The sequence below is a fragment of the Equus przewalskii genome, chromosome 4 (assembly GCF_037783145.1).
Source record: "Equus przewalskii isolate Varuska chromosome 4, EquPr2, whole genome shotgun sequence".
NCBI lineage: Eukaryota > Metazoa > Chordata > Mammalia > Perissodactyla > Equidae > Equus > Equus przewalskii.
This window is the reverse complement of record NC_091834.1, coordinates 92,228,276-92,250,409: the sequence shown is the minus strand read 5'-3', so window position 1 is coordinate 92,250,409 and position 22,134 is coordinate 92,228,276. Positions and strand designations below refer to the sequence as shown.

General features: G+C 38.1%; 1 protein-coding gene across 3 annotated transcripts in view; it reads right to left on the bottom strand.

Annotated features, from left to right (window-relative positions):
- Positions 1–5,269: 5,269 nt before the first annotated feature.
- IFT56 (intraflagellar transport 56) overlaps positions 5,270–22,134 on the bottom strand; it is a 72,871-nt gene continuing 56,006 nt past the window's right edge. For all 3 annotated transcript variants that reach the window (XM_070617892.1, XM_070617890.1, XM_070617893.1), the window contains 7 exons: positions 19,856–19,919; positions 18,134–18,222; positions 17,840–17,923; positions 16,827–16,896; positions 15,692–15,798; positions 8,996–9,129; positions 5,270–7,613 (listed from right to left, as the gene is read on the bottom strand). In XM_070617892.1, the coding sequence (XP_070473993.1) occupies positions 7,502–7,613; positions 8,996–9,129; positions 15,692–15,798; positions 16,827–16,896; positions 17,840–17,923; positions 18,134–18,222; positions 19,856–19,919 (660 nt within the window). In that variant the 3' untranslated portion in view covers positions 5,270–7,501. The remainder of the gene's footprint in view (positions 7,614–8,995; positions 9,130–15,691; positions 15,799–16,826; positions 16,897–17,839; positions 17,924–18,133; positions 18,223–19,855; positions 19,920–22,134) is intronic.

Here is a 22,134-nt window from a genome sequence, read left to right as displayed (position 1 = left end):
AAAAACAAGGCAAACGATTCAAGTGGTTTCCCTGGGCTCTTTGCTCTGAAGTCTGCTTTGTCTGATTATCAATATAGCCATCCCAGCTTTCTTATGATTAGTATTTGTGTGGCATATCTTTTTACAGCCCCCCCTTTTTTTTTTTTGCTGAGGAAGATTTGCTCTGAGTTAACATCTATTGCCAATCTTCCCCTTTTTGCTTGAGGAAGATTTGGCCTGAGCTAACATCCATGCCAATCGTCTTCTGTTTTGTATGTGGGTCGCTACCACGTCACAGCTGCCAACAAGTGGTGTAGGTCTATGCCTGGGAACTGAACCCGGGCTGCCAAAGCAGAGCACACCAAACTTAACTACTAGGCCATGGAGCCCCCCCTTTACTTTTTTTATCGTGGTAAAAAACTCGTAACATAAAATTTACCATTGTAGGGGCCAGCCTGGTGGCCCAGCAGTTAAGTGTGCACCCTCCGCTTTGGCAGCCTGGGGTTCGCCGGTTCAGATTCTGGGTGCGGACATGGCACCGCTTAGCACGCCATTCTGTGGTAGGCATCCCACAAATAAAGCAGAGGAAGATGGGCACAGATGTTAGCTCAGGGCCAGTCTTCCTCAGCAAAAAGAAGAGGATTGGCAGCAGATGTTAGCTCAGGGCTGATCTTCCTCAAAAAGAAAAAAAAATTACCATTGTAATCATTTTTAAGTGTACGGTTCAGTGGTGTTAAGTATCTTCACTTTACTATGAAACAGGTCTCCAGAACTTTTGCATCTTGGAGAACTAAAACTCTATACCCATTAAACTCCCTTTTTCCCCCACTCTCCAGCCTCTGGTAACCACCGTTTTACTTTCTGCTGCAATGAATTTGACTGCTTTAGATACTTCAAATAAGTAGAATCATACAGTGTGGAAGCTCAGTGAAGTCCCAACAATGAGTCTTTTTAAGTATTCCAACTGTACCTTGCATGACTTTCTCTGGAGGCAGACATAGCAACTTTCTGGAAGAGGAGTCAACAGACTTTTCCTGGAAAGAGCCAGATCTTAGGCTTTGCAGGCCAAGAGGCAAAGTTGAGACTATTATAGCTACCTTATCACGAGAGAAGCCAAATTTTCCCAAATTTCTTATTGATGAAATTAAAAATACAACAATGACTACAATTTTTTTGTAATACAGATGTACTAATGAGAAGAATAAAATTCTTCTAGAGTGAGAGAACCAGACATTATAAATCCCCTGACATTGTCCAGTAGGAAGTACACACCACCTAAGAAGCCTAAGATTTAAACTTGAATCTACTCAGTCTTTAGATCTATCAATTTAAAGGCAATTTGAGTGCTATAGGAACAAGTTCAACAATGCTATGAGGAAGCAATCTACCAAATTCAGAATGCAGGACATTCCACAACACAAATAACCCAAGTTTCTCCCAAATCAATGGCTTGGGGAAAAGTAGGGAGGGGGTGTCTATTAAAAAAATAAGTGTAAGGCGTATAACAGCTGCATGCAATGCTGGACTTAGTTTGGATCCTAATTCTAGTAAACCACGTTGGTGACAATTGGGGAAATTTGTATAAGGACTGAGTATTAGTTGATATGAAGGAATTATTGATTTTGTTAGGTGTAAACTGAAGATCTCTTCTTTGGTTTTAAAAAAAATATTTTAAAATTATTTTAATGGTCTTTTCCTGATAATATAAGTGACATGCTCATTGTGGAAAAATTGGAAAATACAGAAAGAAAATAAGAATATGAAGTACAGTTACCTAATTCTATCATTTGAAGATAATCATTGTTTACAGTTAGGAGTATTTCCTTCTAGTTATATGTTTATATGTTTTGTTTTGTTTTTACCTCAGGTACACAGGATTGGGTTGGTCGTAATTTTTAGTTCAAGACATATGCTCACCATTGTTTCTCTTTTAACTTTTGATAATTTATCTTTAATAGTATATTTATTTACAGTTTTTTTTTAAGGCATAAACTCCTGTGGCTCACCACCCAACATGGAAAGTAGAACCATAACAATAACCAACCTGTGTGGTCTCACCTCCACCCAGCCCTTCCTCCACCGCTGGTAACCACCATCCTGACTTCTCTGTTCATCTTCCTGCTTCCCTTTTGATTGTATATTTATATTTGAGTTGTCTTCACCTTCTAAAAAGTTACTACAGTAAGCAATATATTGCTGAGATTCATTCATCTTGTTGCAACAGCCTGTAGTTCATTTATTTTGTATAATATTCCAATGTGACTTTACCACAGTTTATTTATCCACTCTCCTTTCCATGGGTATTTGGGTTATTTCCAGGTTTTTCCCACAGACGGTGCTGCAAGGACCATTCTTGTACCTATCTCCTGGTGTACGTGTACAGGAGTATCCCTTGGGCATATACCTAAGAGTGAAATTGTCAAGTCATAGTATGAAACTACAAGTTTACAAATAAGGCCATACTGTTTTTCAAATAACAAATTAACCTCTCTATGGAAATAGATAAAGGGTAGAAACTATTAAAGATTAAACATCTGTAAATATTACTCATGGCTTCATTTATGCTATCATCTGACATAATTGTTTGCTTATTCTCTACGTAAATTTTACTTCAAGTTTTAGCTTAAGGTTCACTTCCCCCATGTAGACTTTTCTGGTTAACCTATCCCACAATGTTTTCCCCTGTGAATTTCGTCAGTAAATGTATAAGCTGTGCTATCCTATCGTTTCATTGCTTTTACGGTACCTTGAAATTATTCTTTAGGTCACTGTTACCTACATTTTCATCCTAACACACACTTGTACTTTTTAAAACTTGAGTAACATGTCTCAGCTCCACCATATTAGTACCTGCTACTCAGAAACTGGCAAAGGAGAGTATCACTATACGTTTATAGAGGAAATCAAAAATAGAAGGGCAAGTGTGATTATTTAACCATACATAACAGGAAAGACCTGTACATGTTTAGAGAAGCAATGAGATTCCCTTGAAACTTTCGTTGAGCGTAGAGTTTTACCTAAGTTATAGTGCAGAAAACCTACTTCAGAACTCCATGAACAATCAGAGATCGCTAAGAATCGAGTTTTTTTCTTCCCCTTAGGGAGTTCATTCGCACAGGTGGACCGTGCATTTTGTATCTCATTGTGTTTCACCCTTTGCTTTGGTTGGTAGGAAGCTTGAAGGTGAATTTCTGGCCCCCCGTTAGCAATTCTGGTATGTAAATGGACTTTCATCTTGGCTTCCTTTACTCTTTTTTTTTTTAAATTTTGTTTTGAAGGCTTTTTAAAGATTTTATTTTTTCCTTTTTCTCCCCAAAGCCTCCCGGTACATAGTTGTATATTTTTCGTTGTGGGTCCTTCTAGTTGTGGCATGTGGGATGCTGCCTCAGCGTGGTTTGATGAGCAGTACCGTGTCCGTGCCCAGATTCAAACCAACGAAACACTGGGAACTTAACGGCTCGGGCACGGGGCCAGGCCCTCCTTTACTCTTAAACGCCTTCTCTCTACTCATATTTTGTTATATTTATTTTGTTAATTTGTCTCAAATCTTTTCTGGAACACAGGGGGATATTAGTAAATGACCAAATAAATACATGAATACATGAATGAATATACAAAAAAATATGATGAATCAAATCAGATAAAATGCATCCAAAGTTTATGTTCTGGATGCTGAATTCCGTGCTGCCCATTGTCCTCTCAGCCGAGGTTCAGGGAGTAGGGAACTTATTCCCCCCACAGCTGAGGATTGTAGACTGCGTTGCCCTGAGAGGAGCAGCCTGGGCAGGGAACCTGCTGCGTCTGCTTCCTGGCCTCCCCTTTGCCCCGACCACCAGGGCAGTCCCTAGCTGTATTTGGCATTTGGATTTTATTTAAAGAAAAGGTTTTGATGCAATAAAAGTGCAAAGTTGTCTCTACACTACACACTCAATGCACACACATCAGCTAACTGTATTAACCCAGTGCTTTACTGTGAGCTGTCTTACATTCTTCACCTACTCCTGCAGTCCAGAGTCAAGGGAGGTTACAGGCACATCATGCGATCTGTAGCTCTGCTTCTCCGAGAGCATCTCTAAATAGGCAGAATACTTTTTGAACCTTATCATAATTTATACATATAAACCTTAGAAGTATTTTATAGAATGGAGAAGAGAGATGACTACTCATCCAAGTCGTATTAAGACAGTCCTAAATATAGATACTAGTAAATCACTAATTCATTTTGCCATTAGAAAGTAGGTATAACTTTTGGGATATAATACCCACTTGCTTGCAACTTTTATTTTTTTAAGATTGGCACCTGCACTAACAACTGTTGCCAATCTTTTTTTTTTTCCTCCTGCTTTCTCTCCCCAAATCCCCCCAGTATATAGTTGTATATATTTGAGTTATGGGTGCTTTTAGTTGTGGCATGTGGGACACCGCCTCAGCATGGCCTGATGAGCGGTGCCATGTCCGCGCCCAGGATCTGAACCAGTGAAATCCTGGGCCACTGAAGCGGAGCATGTGAACTTAACCACTCGGCCATGGGGCCAGCCCCAGCTTGCAGCTTTTTAAGTGTACCAAGCCATAAAGGAGGAAGACAATCCTCTGGCTTTCGTGTAATTGGACGTATGTTGCATGTGCTGTACACCTGGCAGACGCATGGGTATCTTGCTAGCTGTTGAGTTTCAGGATCCATTTTGATTACTTCTCTCAAATGAGGCAGGAGGTGTCCCATTTACATGGATACAAACATTTCTGCTGCCTTTTTTTCTCTCTCAATACTTTGTTCCTAATGACAACAATCATACGTTATTGTGTTTAGCGGTGTATATTTCTGTTAGACTGAGTTCCTTAAGGGTCAGAACTGTGGTTATTTATCTCCACCTCCCTAGCAACTAGTGTATGATTGGCACACAATAAAATAATTATTAGATAGGAACTAGAATATATGAATAGAATATATGAGGTCAGGTCTCACAAGTCCCCTGCCCTACCAGTTACTATATGTTTAATTATTCAGTCAACAAATATGTGAGAGCTTTCGATGTGTGAGGCGTTGTACTATACACTGGTGATACAGCTTCCGGAATGGGCTGTAACTCAGCCATGACCCAAACCTAATACGACTGAGCAGGAACCACGAGCCCCAGCGGACAGAGCTTCTTAGGGAAGATCTACTTTCCTCTCTCATAAAGAGGAACTTGTGGAGCCCCAAACTGCTTTTCCCCTTCACTCTGGGATCAGGGAAGAAAGGGGAGAAGGCACATGACATATCCAAGACCCACACTCACCACACTCACCAGAATACCATAAGAAGAACCAAATAATAAAGTTTAATTTGAATATATTACATAATAATAATAATTCTTTTGAAGTATAAAAATAATTTAAAAATTTTTTCCACTTGCAAGTAATATTTGCTACAGACTATAAATAGTACATTGATGCTACAAACTGTCCACACCATACTACAGTCCTAAGGCTGGGCCGTCCTCTCTGCTATATCATCACATAGAAGGCAAACAGCCGCGCAATGCTACTCTGCCGTCTTGAGACCCTGCCAAGACGTTTCAGAAGCAGCTATCCCTAATAGCAGAATTGAATGGTATCTCTCTTAAACTAGTCTTTATGGTTTTTGGCTCAATTCTATAGATTAAAAACTTTTTAAAAAATTAGTCTAAAATTCTGGGAATTACCATTTTTGGACTATCTGTAGTTTTTCAAAAGACAGGAAAATGGCAGGGAGAAGCTAGAGTGTTAAGTTCAGTGAAAGCTCATTTAAAAGCAAATCACCATCAATGGAAAAGCTTTTCAAGTATAAGAAATTTGAAAATAATAGCTATTAAGTGGAAGACAAATCCATTGCCAAAAGCCAGTAAGGAGTTCCATCTGTCTTTTTCCACTACTATGTTTCCTAATATTTTAAGTGAGGTAAGTAAGAATCACAAGAAAGATTCTAAAAATTGTAGCAGGTTCTGCCCAGATCCGACCCACCTAGTATCTTAGACACTGAGAACCAATTATTGAAAAAGTAGGAACAACATAGCAAGGAAACAGAGAAACTTTGGCATATGAAAAATGATGTAATTTTGTTTTCTAAAATTCACTTATTCAGGCCAGTTTCTTGTGATGTGTGCTCTGCACTGATCAGACCCAGGTCCAAGGTAAAAGATGGGGAACTGGCCGTCTTTCCGAGGAGCGCCGAAAGCACCCCTTCAACTGTCCAGAAGGCAAAGGCTCTCTGTGCCCACTGATCTTCCCCCTCAGCTGCCTTGACTCCTGCTGTGTGTACAGCTTCTCCAGCCACAGTGGATGGTGGGGCTCTGGGTGGGACAACTGAGGCAGCCTTACAGGAATTCTTCCGTCTTTAGTGCTTTAGGGAATTTCGACTTTTTTCAGTTCTCATGCTGGATAGCGATGGCTCTGTACTTTCTACACCTGTAATACTGGCTACCTTAAACTAATAGAAAAAATTATATGGTGTAGAAACAAAGGTAATCTAGTACGTAAAAACATGTAAGTCTATCTTCTGAAAATAGGTTGTGAGCCTCAAAATGCTCAATTGTATAATAGGTTCATGTTGTGAGAGCTCAGAAACATGAGGCTAGCACATGACTTAGGACAGAGAATCCAGCCATTAGGAGGTCCCTCAAAGGGCTCACACAATCCATGTCTATTATCATTACATTAATGAATGGCCACAATGCATATATGTAATCTTTGCAGCCTTAACTTCAAAATTGATCTTTATTCAGGAAGATACATGAAGAAAAAACCTAACTCGTTTTGTTACCTAAAATGTAATGAAGTGGCTAATGAGATTTGTACACTTTGTTTCCTGAATATCTTTAAATGTACCGCAGAGACTTTTTTCCTAGTACTCACTTTTTAAACAACTGCAATACTCATGTTACTCCATTGTAACATGTTGTTATCATCAAGAATTCAATTACGCAAAGAGTATTCCCATAAGCCTATTATCTATTAATGACTGGACAGTCTGATAAAGGATCTTACTGCCATTCTTAGAATCACATGGCTATTTATAACCACTGCTCTCCCAAGATTCAAAGAAGCATTACAAAACTCTATGGAATTCCCCAGTAAAATGGGATAATGTACATGGATGGCTAAAATTAAGATGATAGAATGACGGTGACTCTTGAGCATTAAAGGCATTTGTTATTGCAGCCAGGAGAAAATGCTGTGGAATGCTAATATAAAAAATGTTATGCCATTCTCCTCAAAGTCAGTCAATTACAGTATAAGAGGACTCTGAGTATTTCTGGAAGAAAGGCACCAGACAAGTCCAAAGTCTTATTGCTAGTCAGATCATACAGGAGCCACAACACAGACTGTGGCTCCTAGTCCAGCCAGGAGGCTAGGTCTAAGCAAGCCAGCCACTGATCTGGAGGCTCGAAGAACAAGGAAGGAAAGGTCAATAAAACAGAGCCCTGCATCCTACATGAAACTTGAGGAAAGTGATTTCCAAGTTTATGTCAAAGCCGTGACTGTTCCCAAGGACTCTGGAGCTCCTTTAGACAGGCACTCTGTTCTCCTTGGCCCATTTTTTCATGATCCGGATGATGTACTCTACTTGGGTGTTACCCGTGCTTCTCAGTAAATGGAGCACTTCTCGAAGGGTCTCTCTGAGGAAAAGATTTGAAAGGACAAAGTGTTTCAATAAAGAATGCAAATTAACAAGTAAAATAAACTCATAATAGTTCTTTATATACTGCTTATAGGGCATTTTTGGAAATAGGCTCTTTCACTGTGTACAAACTTCCTAGGCTTTTATTCTTATGGTGGCACAGTAAAATGGAAACTGAAATCCTTCTCACCAACACAAGTTTTCCTTGCTTACTTACACTATCTATATACATGCTATTAATCTTTGTCCTAATATGACATAAATATTTTCATTTCTATGCTTCTTCTGCATGGCAGAGTAGAAAGAGGAGCTAGGTTGAAAGAGTGGGTTCAGCTTCTAGCTCCATGCTAACAAGTCACTTAACTCGTCTGAGTCCCCGATTTCTCCTGTTTAAGGTGATAATCACCTTAAACTGGGTGTCACTGGCATATAGATAAAATTTTATAAAGCCAGAGGAATAGATGATTTCTTCAAGAAAAATAATTTATTAATAAATATAGAAGAAAGGAAAGTTAAGAACCAAGATTTGGTAAGTGCCCAGTATTTATGTTTTAAGTAATTTAAATTTAGTTAAAATTAAAACTCATGTTTTAAATAATGCATACTAAAACTTTCCTATTACCTTATCAAATCTATAGGTGACTGCTTATTGATCCTCTTCCCTAAGAGTTCCCTCATATTTTCCACTTTTTTCCCCTCAAGTATCCTCTTTTTCCTAACCAAATTCTTTTAAACTTTTACTTAGGATTGGAAGTAGATATAAGTCACGTAGTAATTTTTGATAGATTATTTACTTACAATAATCACATCTCCTATTCATACATTAGTAACAAACAGATTCCATGAAGTTATTTTTAGAAAACTTAATTTAGTTTTAAGTATTTAAATTTTTGTTACAATTTGAGCTATATGCCATTTAATTTTATGTATCCTAATATCTCAGTATTTCCTGGAATATAAGAGGGAAGAAGAAAAAAAAAGAATTATCAACCACACTCACTCCATTCCTAATTCTTTGAGGCCTAAACTAAAAGACACAAGAAAAAGCAAACAGGTCAAAGAGGAGAAGAGATTGAAAAAGACTTGGTTTATGAAAATTGCCATTCATTTGGAGCCAAATCTATATCTTGTTCTTGTGTTTGAGAGCTGTAGCATACTCTATGTCCCCAGGACATATGATTTAGAATGATCTGATTTACAAAATAAAAAATTTTTGGAGGAAAAGGTCAGATAGAAATATAAAAAGTCTTAACCTTTTATTCATCATTCTAAAGCATCATTAAAATTTTGAGTTTTCAGAAGATGTCACCCAAGAAAACAATTCCTTTCCCTCACAGGCCAGCAAATGAACAGAGGGAGGGCTCTCGTCTGCTTACTTACTTGGGTTCTCTCCCAGCTAAGATCATCTGGAAGATGCCTACACAGGCACCCCTCTTGCCTTCCCAGTATTCAGGGTTGGGATCCAGCCTCTCTAAGACATCGAATGCTTTGGCTGAATAGTAAAACTGGCCCATCTGAATAAAAGAAAGTGTTGTGGTAACACTTGTAGTCAAAAGGTCGCACAGAATGAAACTAAATGTAAAGATACCATGAAACAGAACTGTATGAAACAAGTGCATGGGTAATGACAACATTTTCAGTTAGCAAATTAGATACATTTCAATTCTTTATTAAAACAAGAAGAAGGAAAATCACAGTCTGGGTACACAGGTTCAATTTAAATCAACTTACCTTCATTCAATTTTCAGTAATATGACATTTTTTTCTACATATAGTCGTTATGCTATAATCAACACGTTTGTCATTTCTTTTAATTGTAGTCTAATCTTTAGGATAAACTCTGACGACTACGATTTGAGCTGATCATTTTTCAAGTTTCCTCAATACATTCTGTAGATGACTACTATCATTCATTTTATGCCTTTTTTTTTCCTTAAAGATTGACACCTGAGCTAACAACTGTTGCCAGTCTTCTTTTATTTTTTCTGCTTTTTCTCTCCAAATCCCCCCAGTACATAGTTGTATATTTTAGTTGTGGGTCCTTCTAGTTGTGGCATGTGGGACACAGCCTCAGCGTGGCTTGATGAGCAGTGCCATGTCCGCGCCCAGGATCTGAACCAGCAAAACCCTGGCTGCTGAAGCGGAGCACGTGAACCTAACCACTCAGCCACAGGGCCAGCCCCTATGCTAACTTGATCACATTCAAACCAAGAGGATGGTCTTTCCCTGACCTTGTTCCTAAATTCTCAGACTGCCTAGATGTATACTGACCACTACTCTAAACATTGAATCTTTTAAGTATTTAATTCATTTTGACAGACCTCTTTCTCAAATATACGACATTTCCTTGGCCTTGTAGAGCATGTTGAATACCACTAAATTTTGCTTAAATGAGTTTTCTTGATTGGCACTCGTAAATGTATAGTGTTACCAATTTCACTGAAGGCTTCAAATTGCTGGGCAATCCTCCTTCCTCAGTGTGGCTCAGTTTCCTCTCCACTCCTGTAAACAGTTGTTCTAAGCCTTTGCCAATTTCCTTAGGATCTCTATGGCATTCTTAGATTTTTCTGTATTTCAGAGGGAAAGCACAACTTTCCTCCCTTCAGTTCAAATTGTACTTACACTTTCATCCATCCTTCTCTTTTTTCTGCCTATCTCACAGGAAGAAGTGTTCTTATTACTTTTTAAGGTTAATCCTTCTTCCTAAGTTCTCTTAAAATTTGTGTGTGTGTAAAATAACACATATAGAATGTTTCATGCAAAATAAATGTACAGTTTAATGACTACAGCCATACCTCATTTTACTGAACTTTGCTTTATTGTACTCCACAGATATCGCATTTTTTACAAACTGAAGATTTGTGGCAACCCTCATTGAGCAAGTCTATCGGTGTCACTTTTCCAACAATATTTGCTTACTTCATGTCCCTGTGTCACATTTTCATAATTTTTTTTTTTGGTGAAGAAGATTGGCCCTGAGCTAACATCTGTCGCCAATCTTCCTCTTTTTGCTTGAGGAAGACTGTCCCTGAGCTAATACCCATGCCAATCTTCCTCTACTTTATATGTGGAACGCTGCCGCAGCATGGCTTGATGAGCGGTGTGAAGGTCCATGTCCAAGATCCAAACCCATGAACCCCGGGCTGCCAAAGTGAACTGCATGAACTTAACCACTACACCACCAGGTGGACCCCACATTTTGGTAATTCTTTCAATATTTCCAACTTTTTCATTATATTTGTTATGGTGATCTGTGATCAGTGATCTTTGATGTTACTATGGCAATTGTTTTGGGGTACCATGAACTGTGCCCATATAAGACAGCAAACTTAATAAATGTCATGTGTGTTCTGACTGCTCCACCAGCTGGCTGTTCTCCCATCTCTCTCCCTCTCCTCAGGCTTCCCTATTCCAAGACACAATAATATTGAAATTAGGCCAATTAATAACCCTACATGGCCCTAAGTGTTCAAAGGAACAGTTACACGTCTCTCACTTTAAATCAAAAGCTAGCAATGACTAAGCTTAGTGAGGGAGGCATGTCGAAAGCTGAGACAGGCTGAAAGCTAGGCCTCTTGTGCCAAACACTTAGCCAAGCTGTGAATGCAACGGCAAAGTTCTTGAAGGAAATTAAAAGTGCTACTCCAGTAAACACATGAATGATAAGAAGGCGAAACAGCCTTATTGCCGATATGGAGAAAGTTTTAGTGGTCTGGATAGAAGATCAAATCAGCCACAGCATTCTCTTAAGCCAAAGTCTAATCCAAAGCAAGGCCCAAACTCTTCAATTCTATGACGGCTGAGAGAGGTAAGGAAGCTGCAGGAGAAAAGTTTGAAGTTAGCAGAGGTTGGTTCATGAGGTTTAAGGAAAGAAGCCATCTCCATAACATAAAAGTGCAAGGTGAAGCAGCAAGTGCTGATGGAGAAGCTGCAGCAAGTTATCCAGAAGATCTAGCTGAGATTATTAACGAAGGTGGCTACACTAAACAACGGATTTTAAATGTAGACAAATCAGCCTTATATTGGAAGAAGATGCCATCTAGACTTTCACAGCTAGAGAAGAGATGTCAATGCCTGACTTCAAAGGTTCAAAGGACAGGCTGACTCTCTTGTTAGGGACCAATGCAGCTGGTGACCTTAAGTTGAAGCCAATGCTCATTTATAATTCTGAAAATCCTAAGGCCCTTAAGAATTATGCTACATCTACTCTGCCTGTGCTCTATAAACGAAACAACAAAGTCTGGACGACAGCACATCTGTTTACAACATGATTGACTGAATATTTTAAGGCCACCGTTGAGACCTACTGTTCAGAAAAAAAGATTTCTTTCAAAATATTACTGCTCATTGACAATGCACCTGGTCACCCAAGAGCTCTGATGGAGATGTACTAGATTAACATTATTTTCAGGCCTGCCAACACAACATCCATTCTGCAGCCCCTGGATCAAGGAGTAATTTCAACTCCCAAGTGTTATTATTTAAGAAAAACATTTTGTAAGGCTATAGCTGCTAAAGATAATGATTCCTCTGATGGATCTGGGCAAAGTAAATTGAAAACCTTCTGGAAAGGATTCACCATTCTACATGTCATTAAGAAAATTCCTGATTCATGTGAAGAGGTTAAAATATCAACATTAACAGGAGTTTGGAAGAAGTTGATTCCAACCCTCATGGATGACTTTGAGGGGTTCAAGACTTCAGGGGAGGAAGTAACTGCAAATGTGGTAGAAATAGGAAGAGAACTAGAATTAGAAGTGGAGCCTGAAGATGTGACTGAATTGCTGCAATCTCATGATAAAACTATAGCAGATGAGGAGTTGCTCCTTATGGATGAGCCAAGAAAGTGGTTTCTTGAGATGGAATCTACTCCTGGCGAAGATGCTGTGAAGACTGTTGAAATGACAACAAAGGATTTAGAATATTACATAAACTTAGTTGATAAAGCAGTGGCAGGGTTTGAGAGAAGTGACTCAAATTTTGAAAGAAGTTCTCCTGTGGGTAAAATGCTATCAAACAGCATCACGTGCTACAGGGAAATCGTTTGTAAAAGAAAGAGTCAATAGATGTGGCAAACTTCACTGTTATTTTAAGAAATTGCCAGAGCCACCGCAGCTTCAGCAACCACCACCCTGATCACCCTGACCTATGAAATGCAATCAGGCTTGTCATCACAGTACCTTTTTATTAGTGAGTAGTATTCCATGCAAACCACAGTTGTTTAACCATTCTCCTACTGAAGGACACTTGATTGCTTCTAGTTTTGGACTGGTACAAATAAAGCTGCTGTTGACATTTGCGAATAGGTATTTGTGTGGATATAGTTTTCATTTCTCTCGGATATATGCCAGGAGTGTGACTACTGGGCTTTATGGTAAGCATATATTTGTCTGTTAAAGAAACTGCCTATTTCATGGTATATCTTTTTCCATCCTTTTACTTTCAACCTACTTATATCATTAAATTTGAAGTGAATTTCCTGTAGAGAGCACATAGTTGGGTCATGGTTTTTATCCACTTTGTCAATATCTGTCTTTTAATTGGTGTATTTAGACCATTTACATTTAATGCAATTATTGCTATGTTAGGACTTAATTCTGCCATTTTTTCCTATTTGTCTTTTCTGTTTTTCCTGCACAGGACATCGTACATGTGTCTGCAGTTTGCAGCTAGAGAAAGTCATGACTGTGCAATCTGCACAGAGGGAAGACAAGAAAGTCTATGCTTGACCTCTCTAGTCTTTGTCTATACGTATCTTTTTCTTGCTTTCTCCATATTACAATAAACCTTAGCCGTGAGTATAACTTTACGTTGAGTCATATGAGTCCTCCCAGTGAATCACCAAACTAGCGTGTGGTCGTGGGACCAGAGACACTAGGCAATGCCAAACTGTTTTTCAAGGTCATTATCTTCCTTTGATCTTACCCCATCCTTGGCTCATCTCCTTTAGCACCTTATTCCATCAAAAAATGCTCCTACTCTCTTGGATCTTTAATCTCCTTGGTCAGTGGCTCCTTTTCCTCTGCCTAAAGATACACTCTTATTCCCTATTCTAAAAGAAAAAACCTCTCTCTCCACTTGCAAAAATAAATCCCTACCAAAAAATCCCTAACCTTGTTTTCCCTTTAAGTTAGCAGCACATTTTTCTCCTTATACTCATCATCAAATTTTTTAAGACTGTGCTCTACATTACACTCACTGGATCTGCTTTCCAATATGATTTTCTTCTCTATCTACTGTTTTCTCAAGCCCCATGCAATTCCATCTAGTTGCAGATTTGACATTCTCCTTCCTTGGCGTTTGATAAAACAGAAACAAGAAAAGAGTAATGAAAAGCACTTTTTTTCCTCTCTCCTGGTTCTTTCCTGTCCTTTCTGTTCATCTTCATTCTCTGTCTCTTTCACTGATTCTTCTTTCTATTTCCATCCCTTAAATACTAGTGTTCCACATGGCTCCACACCCCATTCACTGGTTAATCTCATTCTCTCCCATACTCTGCTGGTACTACTGCTGCTACCACTACTACTACTACCACCACCACCACCACCAGTAACTACTGTTGACTTCTAAAACCACATCTCTAATCCCGACCTCTCACATCAACAACTGAGCTCCAGGCTCACGTGATAAGTTCCCACATGTAATATTTCTGTCTGGGAGCCTCAAACACACTTCAGATTTAATACACCTAAAACTGAACTAAATTCCTGTCTCTTAATGTTTTCTTTCCCTCTGCCTCCCCAAACTCACTAACATCATTGTCATCCACCAAGTCATGTTAAACATTTTCAAGTTTCATATGTTTTAAAACCTTTTCCATGGACGGTGATTCACTTCATTTTTATAATGATTCACTTTGAAATGAGCTATTACTGATTAATTTAACGCTACATTCTCTCTCTTTCTTTTTTTTGCTGAGGAAGATTCACCTGAACTAACATCTGTTGCCAATCTTCCTCTATTTTATATATGAGCAGCCATCACAGCATGGCCACTGATAGATGAGTGCTGTAGGTCCACACCTGGGAACCAAACTGGGGCTGCCAAAGTGGAGCACGCTGAACTTAACCACTAGGCCGCCAGAGCTGGCCATCACTAGACTCTCTTTACCTGACATTTTCCCATCTTTTGGACAGGAAGAAATACTCTAAAAATAGGCATTTTTGGAATTTGAGGCTACTTTTTTTTTTTCTGAGGAAGTTTAGCCCTGAGCTAACTGCTGCCAATCCTCCTCTTTTTTCTGAGGAAGAATGGCCCTGAGCTAACATCTGTGCCCATCTTCCTTTACTTTATATGTGGGTCGCCTACCACAGCATGGCTTGCCAAGGGGGGCTATGTCCACACCTGGGATCCGAACTGGTGAACCCCGGGCCACCAAAGCAGAATGTGCGCAGTATTGTACTGTAGTATTCTCCAAGGTTTAGTTTGCAACTCTTTTTTTCCCCTCTCCAAAGCCCCCGTACATAGTTGTATATTCTAGTTGTAAGTCCTTCTAGTTCTTTTATGTGAGTCACCACCACAGCATGGCTACTGGCAGATGAGTCATGTGGTTCTGCGCCGAGGAACGGAACCCAGGCCACCAAAGCGGAGCATCCCAAACTTTAACAGGCCATCAGGGCTGGCTCTGCAACTCTCTACTCCTCTCACTTTACTTCCTTACTTGGGTAATCTCACTGTTTTCCAGGACTTCAATTACTATTGAAATGGTGATGATTTCTCCAAATCTATGTCTCTATATGTCAGAGAACATCTTTTTTGAGATTCAGAACCAAACTTCCAACTACCAGATGAATATCTCTACCTGAATGGTAATCTAAAGATTCACAGCCTTTAGAAATCTAAAACCTCCTCTCTGAATCATTATTTCATATTTCATTTATATGTATACATGTTTTATATATAAAACCCTGAAATGCTATCTCTGAATTCAGTTCACTCATAAAAGGGATGATATCACTATGCAATTCCTCTCACTAATAGCCATTTAATCTCTTGGACACTTTTCCTCAGTATTTAGTCAATGCAGCAATAGGATACTGATCTTCAATTTTGACTTTAGGTCTCACTCAGACTCACCTTGTAGCAGTCGTTAGCAATGAGCTGTAAGAGGCTAAAGGACTCGCCAGAGGTTTCCATCTTGAGATAAAGTTCCCAGGCTAATCTTGGTTTCTTATTTATGATATCTACAAAAAAACCCAAAGATTTATAAATATAAAGAAACATACTTCTGCATCTTGCTATTCTATGGATTTGGTTCTATGTTCTAAATATACAAACTAATGGTAAACAGCTCTTACATGGAAAGCTTGTAAAGTTGGCATTAAGCTGGTTCCCCATCAGAACTCTACCACACTTAAAATGTTTAAGTTAGGATTCACATAATTATGTCTTTTTAGATTAGGTTGATTTCCAGTAGCTACCACTTTGCACATCTGCTTAAAAGTCACCTATCATTCAATGATTCCTGTTCATATAGTTTCAGCCTCATTTAGAATACCTGATTGCTAAAATTATCCTGACTTCAAAAACTCAGTGAACATTTTAAATCCAAGTGAAAAAAAGGAGCAAGAAAAGATATTGAAGAGACAGACAGAGTCGATAGGCTATAATATACAAAAATTATTTTTTTGACATTTTACCACTTTTCAGGCCTGCAACCATAGTGAAAAGGTAAAATTAGCATAACAATATCATTTAACAAAAAACACTGTAAACCGAGAATATGGAAATTTTAACAGAGCTAAAGGAAGAACCCAGCATCTTTCACGTCTGTTCATGCTAGGTCCATGTTGTGTGGCAGAACTAATTACAGGGTAAACTCATATAACACACATAACATGGCCACCCTTACTGACGCTTAATTTCAGCGTTTACTCATTCTACAAAACAAAATTAGAAAACAGTTGGGGCCGGCCCCGTGGCCGAGTGGTTGAGTTTGGGTGCTCTGCTTCAGTGGCACAGGGGTTTCGCCAGTTCGGATCCTGGGCATGGACATGGCACTGCTCGACGGGCCATACTGAGGCGGCATCCCACATGCCACAACTAGAAGGACCCACAACTAAAAATACACAACTATGTACCAGGGGGCTTTGGGAGAAAAATAAAATCTTTAAAAAAAGAAAAGAAAACACTCAATGTAATTTCTATCCAGAAGATTACGCAACAGAGAAGAAAAAGAGGATTCCTTTATAACATTTAAAAGAAGACTCACAGCACCGAGCTAACCAACTGAGGTAAATGTAGTCATTTTTCATCTTCTCACTTTGGATTAAAAGGAAAACCTGCAAGAAGAGGAAAGAAAGGGAATAAACATGAAGATACTTTTGCAGTAAAAATATCCGTATCAGCTTGCCTTAGATTAATGATTAACGTAGCCTTATAGATGACCAAATTCTATATAGACTGCTAAGAAAAGTAAAGGACAAAATTGTGACTTTAACATACTTCTCTCAGTTATTGATATCACAAGCTGACAAAAGGTTGGTAAGGATACAGAAGATTTGAACAGAATAATTAACAACTGTACAATATATATTCTCTTCAAGAACTTATGACCATGCTACCAGGCAATAAAGCAAGTCTCAAATTCCCAAGGACTGGTGTTACACCAACCACCTTCCATGGCCACAATACAATCAAGTTAGAAATCAAAATAAACTAACATTGAAAGGATAACACACATATTTGAAAATCATGAAACACATTTCAAAATAACCCACAGTCAAAGAATAAATCATAATGGAAACTAGAAAATACTTGGAACTTGAATAATTTGTTGAATAATAACAAAATTGAATTGGATGATTCAATTGAATTATTTTGAATAATTCAGACAAATCAATCTATGAGTTAGAAGTCAAGACAGTGGTTAGCCTTGGGGGAAAGGGACTGACTCAAGAAGGAGATGGGGGCGTTTCTAGGGTTCTAATAATATTCTGTTTCATGAGCTGGGTACTGATTATTTGGGTATGTTCACTTAAAAAATTCATCAAGCTGTACTTTTTGATTTGTACACCTTGTCCATGTACTTTATGCTTTTATAAAATTTACCAAAAAGGGAAAACATTAATATGGTTATCAAATATATATGTCTATTCACATTGTACTTTTTAATGTAACCTAAGAAAGGAACTTTTAATAATCTTTTACCCTTGAACATTTTATTTTAGTGAGATAATGTTTTTAGATAGACTCATTCAAATGCCTTCACAAGCAGGTACCCACCTCTTCACCCTCACTAGTATTGCCTGTTGCAGCTTTGGCTTGGGCATAATTAAAGTTAAAGATGTCATCATTATAGAAGTAACTCTGAAAAACATCCCAAGAACAAGTCTCATTAAGCATTAACATATAAAATATAAAAACATCAGTTATATCAAACACAAAAATAATTTTAAGGAATTAGCTGATGCCACTAATACTACCATAATAAAAGGGCCATCTGTAAGAGCATCTTATCTCTGACACATTATCTATAGTATTTTGTATACAAAGTTATCTACAAAATTCTCTACTGACCTTGAACGAGTTGAGGTAAATCAAGACATCATCAAATTGCTTCAGCAGGAAGAAACAGGAAGCCATGCACTGCCTCCCTGGTATTGTATCTGAAATGGAATGGGAAAAGAAACCAGGTGTATTCAAGAAACTAAAAGTTCTCTTTAGCTGAAATTTGAGTTATTTTATAATTTAGAGTTAGGAATGTGTTCCAAGGCATCTTTCCAGATTCTTAAAACTATAGATTTTGTTCAGTGGACAAAACCTCAGCATAACAGAGGGCACAGTACTTGAGAATGACCAATAATATTGGGGTTAACTCCCAGAGTCCAAAATGAACACGTGCCCCACAGGCTACAGATTCCCCAGACCATTTTCCAGGGCTTTGATTCTCTCAACCAACTTCAACACCTGCACACTCAACAAACATGGCTTAGTTTCCATCATCATTTGTCTCAGACAACCTAGCACTTCCAATCTCAAATGTAGAAATAATTTGCCATAGAATCATCTGATCCTGATCCTGACCAACTTTTTGTCTGATATCAGATTACTATTCTTTCTTTTTTTTTGAGGAAGATTAGCCCTGAGCTAACATCCGTGCCTATCTTCCTCTACTTTATATGTGGGACGCCTGCCACAGCATGGCTTGAGAAGTGGTGCCATGTCTGCACCAGGGATCTGAACTGGTGACCCCTGGACCACTGAAGCAGAAGCTGCGAACTTAACTGCTGTACAACCAGGCTGGCCCCTCAGATTCCTAGTTAAGGTAGCAGAGGATTAGTATAACTCCTCACGTTTGTCACTGGCACTCCCCATCCTCCTCACCCTGTTCAATTTTTTCTCACAGTCAGATATACTATATAATCTATTTGTGAATTATGGTTATAGTCTGTCCTACTAGAGTCTATGCTGCACGTGGGAGGTTTGTTTTGTTTACTCCTGTATCCCCAACCCCTCAATAAATATTTGTTGTACGGATGAATGAAATGGGGAAAGGAAATATTATTCAGGAAATGGTTTTGGTGAAACATTTGAAAGAAAATGAATATCCAGGGGTGATAAAAATATTTAACAACTAGTTCAGCATGAACACTGTTCATCAGAATAGACTGCTGACCACAGACAACTGGTAGAAACAGCCATAGTGGTTCATACTCGCCAAGCAGCAGCCCTTTTCATAGCCCTTTCTCAAATCTTACACTGAATCTTGACTGCTGAAATCAATACTTTAATAATAAAAATGAATCCACAAAACTACTGATGGGATAGATGAATATTACATAACTACGGAGGTAAGAAAGCACTTTGTAAGCTTGATACCCATGTAAGATCATTATAGAAAAGATAAACATAATTAAACAAGATTTAAATATTTTTATATGGAAAAAATACTGTAGGCAAAGTTAAAGGCAAATGACACACTGAAAAAAATATCTACAACATGAAAAAAGTTTAATACATAAAGAGCTCTTAAAAAATCAATACAAATTAAGATTTCAAATAAAAAACAGAATCAAATTTTTAAATCTCTCATGAACTAAAGAACACACGTATTCTCCTCTATTTATAGACTCTCTCATCCCACTTTAGCTGAGACGTTGATTCTCTCCTGTGTCTGACTTCCTGCTTCATAACGGGAAGCTTAACAGACGTATCCCTGGAGAGACCTAAACTTCCCCAGTCAATACACGACCCGCTCCAACGAGGAATTGCGCTCCTAAGTGCAGACTGCAGACGCACCACATTCACTAGCTGATCCTCCCACCAACTGGAAGAACTGCTGGGCAATTTTCACGTGGTCCCTCTGAAAACAAAACAGAGTCGACACGGAAGAATAAGCTGAAAATATTTACTTGTATTACACTTTATGGTTTTAACATATTTGTCAGGATTTAACATATACTCTTGTTCTAAATTCTTCCCTAAACAATACTAGTTCTTATTAGCATAAGCAGCTGGAAAATGATAACTTGAAAATGAGATAAAACCTATTCAGGGTTAGATAGAAAAGAAGAAAAAAAATCCAATCCCCAAATTCTACCCTAAAAGTATCTTCATTAAATGAACTCATTCATTTACTCATTCATTCATATAACAAATATTTATTGCTCTTCTATCATATATCAGACCTTCTGGGAGGAGCTATGGTTATAACAAAGAGTATTTATTAAATAAACTCATTCATTTATTCAATAACTATTTACTGCCTATCTACTATATGAGGCACTGTGGAGTGAGCTAGACATAAAAAGATTTATTTATATCCCACTTTGTTTCAAAAAGAACTTAATATGCCATATTAAGATGAATAAGAGCTTAATATTAGATAGTCTTTTGGTGTTTATAAAAAGCTTCCCCAGAGAAACAATTATCCCCATTTTACAGATGCCAAAATTATAGCTTGGAGGTAGTTAAAAAAAACTCACTGAAAATAAGAATGAAGCTGTGCAATGATTTGTTGTTGTTGTTATTAGATATAAACACTGTTTAAAAATTGGGCTTTGGGGCCAGCCCTGTGGCCAAGTGGTTGGGTTCACACACGTGGCTTCAGCAGCCCAGGGTTTCTCCTGTTTGGATCCTGGGCGCAGACATGGCACCACTCATCAAGCCATGCTGAAGTGGCGTCTCACATAGCACAACCATAGGTACTCACAACTAGAATATACAACTATGTACTGGGGGGCTTTGGGAAGAAGAAGAAGAAAGAAAAAAATGAAAATTGGCAACAGATGTCAGCTCAGGTGCCAATCTTTAAAAATAAAAAAAAATTGGGCTTTTTTAACCCTAAATAATCCACCAGAAAACTATTAGAAATAATCAACAACTACAGCAAAGTTGCAGGGTACAAAATGAACTTAGAAAAATCAATTGCATTTCTATACACTAATAATGAACTAGCAGAAAGAGAACTCAAGAATACAATCCCATTTATAATCGCAACAAAAAGAATAAAATATCTAGGAAGAAACTTAACCAAGGAGGTGAAAGACCTATACAATAAAAACTATAAGACATTATTGAAAGAAATCGAAGATGACATAAAGAAATAGATATTCCATGGTCATGGATTGGAAGAATAAATATAACTAAAATGTCTACATTACCTAAAGCAATCTACAGATTCAGTACAATCCCAATCAGAATCCCAGTGACATCCTTCATGGAAACAGAACAAAGAATGCTAAAATTTATATGGAACAACAAAAGACCTGGAATAGCTAAAGCAATCCTGAGAAGAACGAACAAAGCTGGAGGCATAACAATCCCTGACTTCAAAATATACTACAAAGCTATAGTAATCAAAACAGCATGGTACTAGTACAAAAGCAGACACATGGATCAATGGAACAGAACTGAAAGCCCAGAAATAAAACCACACATCTACAGACAGCTAATTTTTGACAAAGGAGGTGAGAACATACAACAGAGAAAGGAAAGTCTCTTCACAAATGGTGCTGGGAAAACTGGACAGCCACATGCAAAAGAATGAAAGTAGACCATTATGTTACACCATACACAAAAATTAACTCAAAATGGATCAAAGTCTTGAATGTAAGACCTGAAACCATAAAACTGCTAGAAGAAAATATAGGCAGTATGCTCTTTGACACAGGTCTTAGCAGCCTCATTTCGAATGCCATATCTACTCAGGCATATGGAACAAAAGAAAAATTAACAAATGGGACTACAACAGACTAAAGAGCTTCTACGAGGCAAAGGGAACCATGAACAAAATGAAAAGACAACTCACCAACTGGGAGAAAATATTTGCAAATCATATATCTGACAAGGGGTTAATTTTTAAAATATATAAAGAACCCATATAACTCAACAACAAAAAACCACACAACCGGATCAAAAAATGGGCAAAAGATATGAACAGACACTTTTCCAAAGAAGATATATAGATGGCCAACAGGCACATGAAAAGATGTTCAACATCAGTATTAGGGAAACACAAATCAAAAATACGAGATATCACCTCATACCTGTCAGAATGGCTATCATTACTAAGACAA